The following is a 14,777-nucleotide window of genomic DNA, read 5'->3' on the forward strand; positions in this document are numbered from 1 at the left end:
TAGCAATGGTTACAGCATAAAGCAAAATAAAACTACACTACATTGAGTATGAATCAAATGAACAAATAAACAGAGATACAACAAATTAATTTCCACCATGCTATTTTTTGTGATTGCTTATTTGAGCAGAACTGCAAGCTAAAGCGTGTAGCCATCCCTCAACAAACTTCAATGCTTCTCCAAGAAGTCTGCTTTCCTAACTTCACAATATATTTGAAAGGCATGCCTGACTGTCATTTTCTAGCTGTGAGCTGTTATGATGTGATAGGGCTGGTGTGCCGCTGCAGCTGAGGGGGTCCAGGGGAATACTCAAGAAGCAACGCTTGTTTGGCGATATCTTTCACTGGACCTTTTTTGGACCACCTGGGAAAGACATGAGATGAGCTTTCAAGCCCAAACTGCCTCTTCTTGAGTCTTCAGAACTCAGGTCCCCAGACATGCAGCAGGGCATGGCTGAAAGGTTGTCTCACATCTCTCCCAGCTTTACAGTTAATTCAATAAGATCATAGCTGTTACAGCACAAGGAATCCATTGAGGCCTATGATAAAGACTGTGAGGAGGAGGGAAATGAGCCAGCCAAATACACTGAAACCAAGATATAATCCTGTCTTTAATATATGTGGCAATTATCCATTCAGAATATCACGGCTAAACCAGCATAACTAGGTACAATGTGGATTATGGCTGCTAAAGTGCACTCATAATCTACAGGGTTTTTTTTAAGTGTTCTACTGCAAAACTCCTAGGCAGAAAGGCTAACTGTGAAGTTAGCCTTCTAGGAAACAGGTGAACAACTGGACCCCAAACAAAATGTCTACAATCCTCAGATGGCTGGAAACTTGTGGGAATAACTGCTACCTTGGTCTGGGAAGTAATAGGAAAGCAGCAATCCCTGCAAAACTTTGGGGGAGGGGGGAGGGAATTTAAAAGATTGGCAAGAATTGCCTTAATCTCCAGAAAAGAGACAGACAGTCTCAGCTCACCCACTTTGAGCCCCACTTCAAAACAAGCTCCTGTGAGGCTGGCACTGAAAGAGAAAACTTTTTCATGGAAAGAGGTAAGGAAGGGTAGGAAATCTTTTTGAAAAAAGTAATTTGCAGTTCGGTCAGTCTTGTTTCTTAGGCTGCGGGGCCGGCTCCAGGGCCGAGTAGGCGCTGAACTTGCTGGCATAGAGGGCAAGGACCCATTTGGGGATGGTGAGACACTCCGGGATGAAGCGGAAGAAGCGGGCCAGCTGTGGCTTCAGCATGGTCAGCACGTTGCGCACCGCCATGTAGTTGAAGACGGGCTTCCCATCCACATCCCGGAAGCCGTAGCGGCGGGCAAGGTCAGGGGTGAGCAGCACCTTGCCGCTGTGGGCCATGACGTGGGGGTCAGCTGCCAGGGCCACCACGCACTTGCCGCTGGCCTCGGTGCTCTCCGACATGCCCACCATCGCCTGCACCTTCTGGGCCAGCGGGCCCGTGCCCTGCTGCTCTTCCAGCACCTTCTCGGTGCGCACCAGCCCAGGCCACAGAGCCACGCAGGCCACGCCGTACGCGCGCAGTTCGTGGGCACAGTCGGCTGCCAGGCGATCACAGGCGGCCTTGCCCACACCGTAGGGCACATTGAACATGTAGCCCAGGCCGCCGGGTGACGACACCACCACGAGCAGCCCGTGACCCGCCTGCACCATGAGGCGGGCGGCGTGGCGCAGGCACAGGTAGTGGCCCCGCAGCCCCACGTTGTTGATGTCGTCCCACAGCTCGGCCGGGCTTTCCCAGAAGGGCCGGCCCTGCTGCGCCGCCACGGCGTCCACCCCGGAGAAGGCGCAGCTGACCAGCACATCCAGGCGGCCGTCCTGCTCCTGCCGCACCCGCTCCAGCAGCTTCGCCACCTGCTCGTCCTGCGACGAGTCGCAGGCCACGGCCACGCAGCGCCCGCCCCGGGCCGACACCTCGGCCGCCGCCCGCCCCAGCGCCTCGACCCGCCGCCCCGTCACGTACACGGTAGCGCCCGCCGCCGCCAGCTGCAGCGCGATGCCCTTGCCCACGCCCCGCGACGCGCCGGTCACCACGCACACGCGGCCCGACAGCTGCCCGGCGCCCGCCATTGCCGCTGCCTCAGCACTGACTGGTGGTGGCCGCGACCTCCGCTCCCGGCCCCGCCCCCTGTGCCCGGCGCTTCCGCAGAGCGGCCGGAACCGTCCCCGCTGCAGCAGCGCCTCCTGGCTGGAGTGCTTTTGGGAGGCAGCAAATAAAGGTCGGGACTCAAGAAGAGACATGTGAGCGAAGCCGGTGGAGAGCTAGGATCCGCCACGGCGACTCGGTTTACACGGCGCAAGGGAGGAAGGAAAGGCTGCGAGTAGGAATTAGTTTCCCGTACTGTTGTTCAAGCATAAGCAGTTTGCTGCTTTTTTTACCTACCTAAACCTGAGCAATCAGCTGCCTGTACAGCTGACCCTCTATTTCACCACACAGTGACTATTAATGTATAATAAACACGATCTCCACCTCTTAAGTCAGAGGAACAAGCCCACAGCTGTTTGTTAAGAAAAATAGGAATCTTTAATTTATTTTTCATCTTAATATTAAAAGCTGTACAGTTTCTTAACATGTAAAGCACATGCTGATTGCCATGTTGAAAGACTTTTAAGGTTTCACATCCATAATATTGTGCAGGAATGCAGGCGGCAGCTTTTACGGGATCTTGTCTGCGGTGAAGAGCTGAGAAGCCTCACGTCGAGTCTTAAAAAGACAAGGGGGGCAGTTGGGGGGAAGGTATCATAGAACAAAAATAAAATGAATGACTTTATTTAAAAAAAAAAACAAAAAACTAGCATTACCAAAACAATTTTAGAACAGTATTAGAGTTGAGAGTGCCCAGTATCTTTTATTCTAGAGCTCCTCTACCTCATCTAGTACATAAAATGGATTGTTAGAGAAATCATATAACACTGTGTACAGAGCATCCCTGCATATGTAGGATGACAACAATTTTTTTTTGTAAACAGATGAGGCAGAGTGTTTCAGGAAGAGAAGGGGGGGGGTTTGATAAAGGCAACTGAACTGCACCAAATAAGTAGATTCTATACCCACTTCTCTCACACAGCTCTTAACCAATAGTATACAGGTCACTTAATGACTTATCTATTAAATGTTGGTTCAATTGTACATTTATGCCCTGGGTACCAAAAAAAGACTCAACGAAGTCATGATATACAGAAGTGCAGAACATGGACGATTCATCTGTAGTGGACTATAGCTGTGCCCTGAATATACACAAAGGTGCTAAAAATGCACTGAAATATGCCAAGATCAAATTTCTGCATTTCAATTTTGATGCCCAAAATAAAGTGGAGATTTTCATGATTTTAACCCTATCTTTGTGCCTTTCTTCTCAAGATGAAAAATGCAAATACTTGCATCTAACTTCACAGGGTTGGCATGAAGTCAGTTCACTACCACTTACAAAGCAGATAAATACTATGATGAAGGCACCTTAGAAATGTCATAAAGAAATTCTTTTCATATACTATTCATTGCATGGTTTTCACAATGTATATTATATACAATCTCAGGCCACACACTGAGTGAGCAGGCTAGAGAGATTACGCCACTGAAAGAAAGAAAGAGTGTGAAAAATTACCCAATACGGTGAAGGAGGTATGATGCTATGGAAAAATAGGGTGTGACTGCATCTTGAAGAGAGTGTATGCATGCAAAAGGGAACCTAATACACACTGCATTGGTATCCTTAAGTCTTTCCTTTCTAATGTCTGAATACTTTTGCAACCTTCATAATGGTATTTTAAATCGGGTTTTTTTGCATACTGTTTGCACATTTTGCTAACCTCTTTGCAACTTGCTAACAAAAGCACTCAGGCCCAGATCCACAAAGGACATGAAGTACCTAACTTCCACTGAAATCATCTCTACAGAATCAGTCTTGAGAATAGGAAACCCAGTTTGATCCTCAGTCAATACTTTAAGCTTAATTATTGAGACTTTAGCTGTGTGAGAAACCGTTTCTCAGCTCTTGTTAACCATGTTAAAATTATTTCAACTACAATTCAATTCTGTTTTTGTACTATATAAGATACATAAGGTCCAATGAGAAGTGGCTTAAAACAGCATTAAAATTATTAATTATTTCCATATGACCAACCTGATACTGGCGTTCTTGACAAGTTATCTACTACTGGAAACTAGATCTGAAGAAAAAACCCTTTGTAGTTCAAATTTGGTATTCTTTGTTTCTTAGAAAGCGTGTATTCTTTGTAGCAGTCATTCTGTATATGCACACAATTTGTTTTACACATACTGGAAAACAGCAAACTTCTAAAAACTAAAAATTTTTAAGTCTCATAATATTTGAGACAAAATTAATACTCTTTTTAAAATTTGGACTAGGAAATGGATACTCTGTAGTTTAAGAATGTGTATGAAAGCTGCCATCTTTATTCGTGAAGGATAAAGGTGGGGGGGAGAAAAAAAGAACAGAACAATTCTGTTGACAGAGAACTGAAAGGAGAGAGGAAACTTTATTATTTTTCAGTAAGTTCAAGTTGCTTTCTGGAATACTTACCGTTTTTTCTTCCGGTGAAAGTACACCATCTAAAGACACTATTTGGTACTGCTTATCTTTTAAGCTACCCACAAATTTCCGAAGTTGCTTCGGAAAGGTGACATCACCGTTGTGTCTTAACAGCTTCTGCATTTCTTGCAAAGGGCACCCTGGGTCAAATATTAGTAAACATAACGTTCTATTCTTCTTCTCTTCTATTCCAACAATGGTACGGCTATGACCTAATTCAGAAGAAATTTTCATTGTCATTTTGCTAGCCAATTCATGAAGTTATTTTATCCCTTAATTTATTATTTGTTAAATAAAAAAAAACACAAATGAACTCAATGCTGATTATAGCAGTTTCATTCTGATGGAAATCTTATTTTAAGTAAAGAAAAATATAAAAATCTAGATGAATAGGAAAAAAGCCTGGGAAGAAAGAGGGAGGGGATAATACATATATGAAGATATAAAATAAAACTAAAACTTAGGATACTGACCTTGGTGCTGCAAGTAGAGAGGTGGCTTGGAGGTACACACAACTTTTGCACCATCTTCTCTGCCTCTAGAATAGTAGCTCAAAACCCACTCAAATAAACGAGGGTGTGTACCCATAGGGCCAGTTGGTTTGTGAAAGTCAATAACTTGACATCTATAAAGACATTTCAAATGAGATCTCAAAGAAAGATATAAAAGAGCCAGTTTTTAAAAAATGGTTTGTAGCGGTTACTCTTTCCTTTGTACACTGACTATTGTCTTTAGAAGATATTGTTCTGATAGATATTAGATTTGTAATTGGGTGGGACCAGAAGACACCTTACATATTAAACTGTTAGAAGACACACATCAGTGACATGCTTTCAAAATCAGTTTTACTGAGAAAAAAAAACTCAAGCTAAAACCACACAGTTAGGAAACCCCTGGGCAGAAGTTTTCTATTTGTTGTCTCAGTCCAAAGTTGATTAGAAAGTTAATGATGACCCCTTCAACTTCAATCTGAATAATCCAGAAGTGGCAGGAATACATCATACATTAAGATAGATTATGTGGTAGCAACTTTTGGCACCACAGATCAACAACTGGAGTTCAAATGTGTTCATAAAACTCGATCCTCATTAAGGGAGATGAAGCTCTTAATTAAAATATTTTATACACATGGAACACAAAGTTCTATTCAGCTGAATAGTTGCTTTCACCACTCTATAATTCATAATTACGCAATTATAAAGTGTCTTGTATAGGGCTTACATGCGGTTATGACCTGGCTCGTTTTAACACAATGAAGTTGTATAAACTACACAGCTGAATGGCTTAGTCTTGCTTTTCTCTCAATGAAAACTAGGATTAAACACAAGTTATGATGACCTGAATGGATCAAAGTGGCTTATGCATATGCAAATAAAGACAAACATATATCTTAACTACTGATAAAATGTAGACTATTAAAGGGACTAGACAAGGTAGACCACTAGCTCTGAAAATATAAACTGACGATCACAATTTAACAGTGGCCACGGGCAGCAGTCCATGGATTGCACTTGGCTTGCCAAACCTTTTCAGTTAAAACCCTGATAAGGCCCAATTGGTTGTCTGGGAGAAATGTTACGGGCTAACACGGGTATGTAGGGAATCACTGCTATAGAAAACTGGTGCATGTTGTTATTTAAGATGCTATTTACTGCTTGAGCAAGTTCCAGACTAAGCCTATTAAGATTATTATAGATTCATAGATGCTAGGGTTGGGAGGGACCTCAACAGATCATTGATTCTGACCCTCTGCCTAGGCAGGAAAGAGTGCTGGGACTTTACCAATGGCTGTACTTACTTTAACCTAAGACTGGTTAACAGGGAATAAATTTCACATGCTCCTATCCATGCCTTTGTACCACGTAATCTATTATTGAAGTGAGATGCTCCTTGAGGGTCAAAACCTTCTTTCCAAGCATCCTCAATCATGGATTGAATTTTTGGTATACTGGGAATTAATGTATGATCTGAAATAAAATAACACAAACCAAACCACTGAGTTGCAATGAGCAAACCAATTCTGATAATTCCATGAATATTAGAAGAAATGCATATTAAGACTTCCAGTCTTAAAAGAAGAATTGCGGTATGAAAATACACTGGGTAGTTTTAGCTCTTATCTCCCTTAAGTTCAAACATCACTACTCAAGCATTGGTCTCTCTAATTGTTCTAGAACATATTAATACCAAGGAAACAACTTAAATATCAGTAATCTATTCCATATTAAAGATCACACCATCAATCTGAGGAATCAAAATATTTTATACAAAGGTTATGTAAAATATTAGCTCACTGCTAAAATATACCTTGCAAGCAATCATTATACACGTCATTCTTCAATAATGAAGAAAGCAACATTTGGAAGTTTCTGTAACCACAGCCCCAGCCCCTGTCTCCCAAGGATGAGCTGAAGTGATCCACTCCTACAGAAAGCCATATGCACCTTACATCTTTGAATTCATTTTGATAGTACTTGCATAGTGCTTCAATGACACCTTAAAAGAGAGAGAGAGAGAGAGAGAGAGAGAATGTGAAGTTTATCTTAAACAATACGCAATAATCTGTAAAGGCAGGCTCTCTTGACATAAAAGCAAGTGAATAAATTAAGGGCTTGGACAGACGTTCAGTTTCTCCAGGGAGAGTCCCTGTTCCTTCTGGAGAAACCATGAGTATATAGAAACTCATTTTTCTCCCTGAGTGACCACTTCTTTTATGCTGGGAGAAAAATTTATAACTTGGCAAAAATAACTTGGCAACAAACTAAGTGAAGTGGATCTCCAGAGATTCTCTCAGGAAACAGAACTTCTGTACATGCAAGAGATACAGAACCAACCTCCACAATCCCAGTGTACTGTTTCTCTCCCACACCTCTCACAGGTGGCGGGAGAGTACATGTCAGTCTAAGCCAAGCAGGAAGCAGAACATGCCCCTATCAGGCCTTAAATTCAAGTCATCTACATATTGGACAAATTGGGTCTCATACCAAGTCATGTTGAATCTGGATCTTTGGAAGCATTTTAAGAATCCAAATACATCAAGTGTATTTTCTAACATTACTAGAGTACCACTTCATGAAAAAATAACAGCATATGGATAAAAATGCAGACTGGGAACCAAAGTAGGGATGTGAATAATACTGGCATATATTGTGTCTAAATAAATAACTCTTTCAAGTTTTTGGACCATCCATTAAAAAAAAAAAAAGAATCTCTGTTAAAAAAAGAGAATTTGGCCAGAAGGCTAGTTGAAGTTCACAGGGTTTAATTAATTACTACACCATTCAAGAACCTAGGGAACAACTTTGCAAACTAACTTGGGTGGCCAGGATATTAGCAACCTGATACAATTTGACTACCAACTACACAAGGAATAAGGACAAGAATATATGTCAGGCATAGTAATCTGATAGTAAAGACCTTTAGTCATGGTGAAACTGGATTAACAAAAAGTAGTAAGATTTCCTCTTTTAAGATTTCCTCTTCCTTCAGCAACAGAGTTTCAGTACTGACCTGAGGTCTTTGTTTTTCCATCATCTACACCAAAAGCCAAAGATTCCATCATATCCGTCTTCCTCTTATGATATTCAAAAGGCTGCATTCTTCCTCTATTCACTTCCCTCTCCATGTTCTTCAGAAATTGCTGCTTATAGCCACCAGAATTGTCCAAACCATATTGTCTCTGTTACATACAAAACATGAATCACTAACATTTTTCCTTCTGCAGACCGGGCAATGAAAAAGAATGAAATTAACAGGCATAGATAACAAATTCATTACACTGATTTAGAGATAGAAAACCATAGAGCTGAACTTCTGGCAGAGGGTATTTTGTACTTAAAAAGCAAGTATGTAATTATCACTTCCAGTCTAAATCTGCTAGAAAACCTGTGTCTGTGAAAAGAATGCGTTCAGTAACTATTCAGTTCTAGCACATAAGGAAGTTACAACATATTAACATTATAAAATATATTTTAATAAAATTTATACTAATAAACCCTACCAGTTTATGAGTTTATAATGAATCTAGATCTAACACAAGTTTCTGAACCAATGAATTTTAAATTCATACTTTTTAATGTAATAACTACTACATGCAAACACAACGTAATGTTAATAGTAGTATGACACCTAAGTGCTTTGCACGATAAAAGCACAGTAAGAATGAATATCCTTTATAAGGTCCAGGGAAATTATTCACATATTTAAGGTTCAAGAAAAAAGCAAGATAGAAGGGTGAGGTGACTTGTTCAAATCCACAAATCAGCTGCTGGTAAGGACAAATTTAGAATTCAGTGTAGCCAGACTCCCAAGTCCGTTCCTATTCCTCCCCATAAAGGCAACTGTCTCATGATGCAGAAGTTAGAGGCTTATTATATACTAGCCAGTTGTCTGTCAAGAATGACAGGAGGAAGGGGGTGTTGGAGGACCGCCAACCACCACCCCAGCTCCGGTGGGGGGAGAGAAACTTGCACACAGCAGCTGCTGCCACCACCCACTGTCTGGTGATGCCGCCATTCCACATCCAGCCGCATGCAACCAGGTCCAGCCCCTGCCCCCTGCCCTGACCAAATGTGTGCACTTGAGCAAAAGTGTTATGGACAGGCAGGTTAAACCTTTTATTACATTACAATAAACATTGCTCCCATGCCATCCAAACAGCTTAATTTTAGTCCAACTACTATACAGCAGTTTTCTTGTAATATCCAACTATACAATCAATCTAATCATGGTTAAATAACATATACTGAAAATTCATTACTCAAAAAATTGTTAACAGTGAGTCACTAGGGTAATGAAACATGACATTCAGCTGATACATTTGTTTACTTAATGTTTCTCAACTCAAAACAGTAGTCAGATTCAGCCCAATCCAAGCTAGAGCCCAACTGATGATATCATTAACCATCTATTAGACTGTTTTCTTGATATATCATAAGGAATGTGCAACTTACTTTATGGTACAATCCCAATTTATGATGCACACACTTTTTCTTTGCATACATCTACAGTACATGTAGTAAGATACCAAATTCAAAAACTCTAGGTTCAGACAATTCTGCAAAGTGACTACCACAGACTACAACAGAAAATAAGGACAAATGTTCTCACTCATGGAAATGGCTCCAAGTCTCACCTTCAGCTCTATTATTTTTATTTTATTAGTTAACTGTCTGCACTTAGTTTAATTGACATAATATGAAAATTGGTGAACAGCAAGACATATAAGCAGAATACACACAACTGTATGATACCCCACTGGTGATGATAATTCTTTCCTACCACCCCAGTTTTTATCATTTGAATACCATGGCAAATTTTCTGTACCTGTAGTTTTTTAAATTCTTCCTTCTCCTTTTTCACTTCTTCTAATCGTTGCTGTCTATCTTCTTCATCTTGGAGCTGCCGAGCCAATTCTAAATCACCTACATTTATACCTAATGGTAATATTCAAGAAAGAGTTGACAAAGTTTATATTTAACTTCATTTGCATACACAAACAGGAAAAGGATAGTAAATGCAGTTTTCTCTCTATATAAAAAAAACTTAAGAACTCAGATGCTAGATTGCGTGTTTGAGAATGATTTTGAGAAACTAGATACTGGTCAGATGCAGGGATACATTTAACTGAAAGAACCTTTCAAAGCTAAGGAATATTTGTTCATTTGCATTTTAATAATAAAGCATGTAAAAAGCGAGTTGGTTGACAGCCAACACCAATTTAATTTTTGTAAGTACATCAACAGGAAGTACCTGATAACTATGTTAATATTTTGGGGAGACATCTCCCACATTTATACAATTATTAATAATGTTGAAGGTGCACCTAAACTCAAGTAAGAGTACAGATGTTATTGGTGAGATTGAAAGAGCTGTTACAAGTAACCCGCCCTTCTACTAGTAAGGAAAAGCCTTCTCTGATCAGCTCTTTTAGAATGGAAACAGATGTCACTTGATGACTCATTTGTGCTGCCATTAAAATTTATATATGCACTCTCTGGCTGCCACAGACAAGTGTTCTGGGAGCCTGAGAGACCCTCAAGCCCTCAGAGCATCTGCCCAGCTTTTCCCACTTAGAGAAAACAGGGAAGCTGAGGTTCTCATCTTACAGAGACCTGCCCACAATCTCCTGAAGCGAGGAAAGTTTGCAGGCTCCTGGTGTGGAGGAATGGGACATAAGAAATCCCCAGTGCCCCAATATCTCTTTATGAGGGCCCACAGAACCACCCCTGGAATCTCCAGGGATGCCTCTGGGTAAACTGCATCACTGCACAGCTGATCTGCTTCATTCATGTTTAGCTTCAGCCTTCTTTCTTGCCTGAGCTTGCTAAAGAGAAACCCACATCTTTTGGACTTAATTTCAAAAGACCAGGAAGCTTACTGGCAAACTTTCAGGTCCATGAAGTGCTGAATGACACAGATTAAAGTGAACACAGATAGAGCTGAGGTAAGGGACTGAACAGAATTTCACAGGAGCTGCCCAGAACTGGAGTACCAATGAGAAAATATCAGAGAACAGAAACAGCTGATAAATCATTACTAACTTCTGACAGAATAAGAATCATGGGCAATTTAGATCCGAGATGCCAAAAATGACTTTTAAAAAAAAAATCACCTGACCTGTGGATACTTATATATGTGAAATTTCAAAATGTGTGATATTAGACTGTTGTATTTTAAAGAGCTGGAGAATATTAAAACTATTAAGTAGATCTATTGCGTAGTAAGTAAAATGCAAACATGTCAATGCATACCCTTGGCAGTTCCATACCAAGTAGTGCTGTTTTCACTAACTGTTGTGTGTTGTAAAATTGTAGCTATAGGTATTTATTACTAACTGATTACATTTAATTTTTGAAAATGGGATCAATACAGACATAGCCATAAAGTTAAATACCAATTTTTTAAATAACTGAGGCAAATTTTAAGCAAAGTATAAACGATTGTATTTTTTTTTTGTAGGTATGAAACCTAGAATCAATTTAACCGCTTTTTGCCAACATCACCTTTTGATCTTTCTACCTACCTTCCAAGAAGCTACACTCCTCTAAGTGTAAATCAACATGTTCTTGGAGAATCTGAGAGCTTGCACAAACAAGATCACACATTGGACATTCATAGAGCTGTTTGTTTCCTGTATTTGAAAAACAAATTACGTGAGAGTAGTACTGTGTGTAAGATCGGTGAGCTAATTATTTGGTCCATAAAAATCAAACAAAAAAAAGCAGCAACAATGTGCTTTCTATGCCGAAAAAGCTAGTACTTTATTCACTTTAAATCAATGCAAAATAAAAAATAGAATTTACTAGTAACATGATTTCAACAGAGTAACTAATGCCTTACGACAAAGCAAATATTACCTGTACATTAATTAAAGTAAACACTTACGAACAAATCTGTTAGCTGAGGGATTTTATTTTTCCATCAAGCATAATATGATGTTTGATTTAACTGTAGGAGATTACAATTGTTACCAGACACCTTAAATTATAAAACAGACTTTAACAGACTTAAAAGATCTACTCTTCAGTACCAGATATTTCAACGATCCAGGAAAGGAACACTCGTTTTTCATAAACTAGTTCCTGGCCTTCATTTTTGAAGATACAATACAGATGTCATGGAAACAACAACAAAAAAAATTAGTTTGTTCCTTTCTCATCATTCTCTGTTAAGCATACCAGGAGATTTCTTATCATAACTCCAAATATATATATTTTTGGTATTAGAAATACATTTCTAATAATAAAAGCTTGTCTGTCTTGTATTTACCAAATATCTCTAAAGAACCAGAAGGCCAGAGTAGGATTCTGCTCAAGCTTTAATAAGGGAGAAAGCAACAAAATTGAAAAAAAAAGTTTTTCTATAACTTTTTGGCATCCCACTGAGTTTTAAAAAAAAACAACAGTTTTAGCACAGGGACAAGAATGTGCTTTCTTTTATCAATTGTTCAGTTTCACTCTGAGTACATCTTCAGACACATCTTCAGACATGTAAGACCTGAGGGACATTGGTATAGGAATATAGTGACAAATGATGCTAAATGCAAGCAAGAGCTCTTAGCAGTCAGTAAGCCAAGCCTGTGGCTTCCCTCAGAAAATGAGTCCTAAATTCCACAAAGCTGTGCAGCACTCTAGAAATCCTGCAGGAGTTCTCTCCTGGTTTAACAAGTATGTTCTTAAATTAATGGGACCAGCAGAGACATGCCTAGTATTATTTATGGAACTATATCACTCTATATACCTTCATATTTTCAGTGTTTTACATGCTAAAGAATATATATAACTGCACTTTGAAATCAATCAAGGGTGACACAGTGATAGAACCCAGTTCTACCCGACACAAAATTCCTATTCACCAATGCAGAGGCAGTTAGCTTGTTAATCTGAAGCCATCAACAGGAAGGGCAGGAGGGCATCTTCCATACTACATGTTATGCCCATTCATAGCATCTCTGAACCGTCAGCGAGTAAGGTAGTGGTTACAACACTGTTTTGAATGTAATAGCACCCCTGGATGAAAGCCACTCTTGGTGCTGCCTCACCTTTCCTCAGCGCTTCTCAACTGAGTGCACTTGTCTCCAGGTCAAAATGCCCCACACGCCTGCTGTACAGCCAGCCCAGAATGTGCACACTCTTCCTGCTCTCTGGTAACCCTAAAGCTGGCTTGGGGCACAGCTTTTCTTGGTCTGCTCCCCACCCCTGCTCCTCCTGACAACAGTGATGCACCAGTGCAACTGTCCCTGCTTCTAAGAGGGGAGTGGGGAAAATGCAAATTAAAACAGAGTTATGGAGGGGTTCCCTGACTCTTTACAGTTTAGTAAGTGCTGCATTAGAGGCTGACTAGTTCAGAGAGGCATGAGCTTTCCTAGCCAACACGCAACTTCCTCAGAAGCTACAAAACGACATCGTACATAGCAGTGATGAAAGTTCCCCCTTCTGCACCTTCGGCCTGACTTCGGGGGCAGATCCAGGGGAGGGAAAACTTGCACTCTTCTGATTCCTGCTCCACCCAGAGTTTAAAACCAACCACCCTGACAGCGGCAACAGCGTTTCTAGTCAGGTCGTGCAGAGGGAGTCATAGAAAATGATGGCTGAAAGGGACCACAGGAGGTCATCTAGTGTAATTCCCAGCTCAAAGCAGGACCAAAGTTGATTGACTTCATGGCTCCTAATCTACCAAATCCCTGCTAAACACTTTACTCCACAGGAGCTAGGGATTCTCTCTTCTGCTTACGTGTCACTTTATATGAGACTGTGCACCTCACTGCCTGCACCCCCTTTCCAGAACTGCAGCTCTTCTTGTACCTGGCTTTATCCACCAGACAGCAGGAGCATGCACATCAGTCCTGCACACAGGGCAAGGCTGCCACCTCGGTGCACCCGAGGGGTGTCACACAACACTATTGAGAACCACCTCTCTCAGTGCCTGCCCTGCCTCCAGCTCTCCCTATCCCAGGGAAGAGGTGAATCTCCACTCTTGAAAGTTTTTAAGACCCTGCTAGACAGAGCTTTGGCTGGGGTGATCTAATTTGGACTGGTCCTGCTTTCAGCAGGGGGTTGGCCTAGAGGTTCCTGACAACCCTAACTTCCCATGATTTTTATGCTAATCAGAGCCCTAGTAAGATACACAAACTCACGTGAGAGGCCTCCTGGCTCCTCCCGTGATGTCCCAAACCACCCCGTGGCATGATCCTCCCTTCCCCCCAATGCAAGGCGGCTCTGTAGACCGCAGCGGCGGGAAGCAGGGTTGAGTCCGGGCGCCACCCCCGGGATGGGCCTCACCTGGGGCGGTGGCGAGCAGCAGGCGGCCGTGCCGGGCTCGCAGGTGCGCCTCCAGCCCCGGGGCCGACGCCGCCGCCTCCCCGCAGATGGAGCACGCGGGCGGACCGGGCCCGGGAGCCGCCGCCGCAGCCCCCGGCGGGCGGGAGTTTTGAGGCCCCGGCTCGGGGTGCGCGGCGTCGATGTGGCGGCGCAGCTGGTCGTAGCCGCCGGCAAGGAAGCCGCAGAGCGGGCAGGGCGGGCCAGGCCCCAGGTGCACCCGCGCCAGGTGGCTCCGCACCTCCGACTCCGACGCCAGCTCCTGCCCGCACACGTCGCACACCGGCATCCCTGGGGCGCCCAACCGGTACCAGGACTCCGGTAACAGTCGGGAGCTGAACTCCTTTCCGCTTCCGCTTCTGCGCCGGCAGGGCGCATGCGCGC

At 42.2% G+C, this 14,777-nt stretch overlaps 2 protein-coding genes across 4 annotated transcripts; both read right to left on the reverse strand.

Annotated features, from left to right (window-relative positions):
- Positions 1-391: 391 nt before the first annotated feature.
- DHRS1 (dehydrogenase/reductase 1) lies at positions 392-2,130 on the reverse strand. Its single transcript, XM_019537949.1, has one exon. It carries the CDS (start codon positions 2,090-2,092, stop codon positions 1,106-1,108), a length of 987 nt encoding a protein of 328 aa, XP_019393494.1. The 5' UTR covers positions 2,093-2,130; the 3' UTR covers positions 392-1,105.
- Positions 2,131-2,419: 289 nt separating this feature from the next.
- Positions 2,420-14,735, reverse strand: ZUFSP (zinc finger with UFM1 specific peptidase domain). 3 transcript variants are annotated; one of them, XM_019537951.1, is made up of 9 exons: positions 14,358-14,734; positions 11,600-11,707; positions 9,901-10,010; positions 8,086-8,254; positions 6,883-7,071; positions 6,374-6,542; positions 5,049-5,200; positions 4,567-4,787; positions 2,420-2,726 (listed from the first exon to the last, which is right to left on the reverse strand). In XM_019537951.1, exons 1-9 carry the CDS (start codon positions 14,680-14,682, stop codon positions 2,679-2,681), a joined length of 1,491 nt encoding a protein of 496 aa, XP_019393496.1. In that variant the 5' UTR covers positions 14,683-14,734; the 3' UTR covers positions 2,420-2,678. The 3 variants fall into 3 exon arrangements, with proteins under 3 accessions (XP_019393496.1, XP_019393495.1, XP_019393497.1); XM_019537950.1 differs by lacking the exon at positions 2,420-2,726 and having other exon boundaries at positions 3,800-4,787; XM_019537952.1 differs by lacking the exons at positions 2,420-2,726; positions 6,883-7,071 and having other exon boundaries at positions 3,800-4,787; positions 14,358-14,735.
- Between the last annotated feature and the right edge of the window lie 42 nt (positions 14,736-14,777).

The sequence above is a fragment of the Crocodylus porosus genome, unplaced genomic scaffold (assembly GCF_001723895.1).
Source record: "Crocodylus porosus isolate Cpor-Errol unplaced genomic scaffold, CroPor_comp1, whole genome shotgun sequence".
NCBI lineage: Eukaryota > Metazoa > Chordata > Crocodylia > Crocodylidae > Crocodylus > Crocodylus porosus.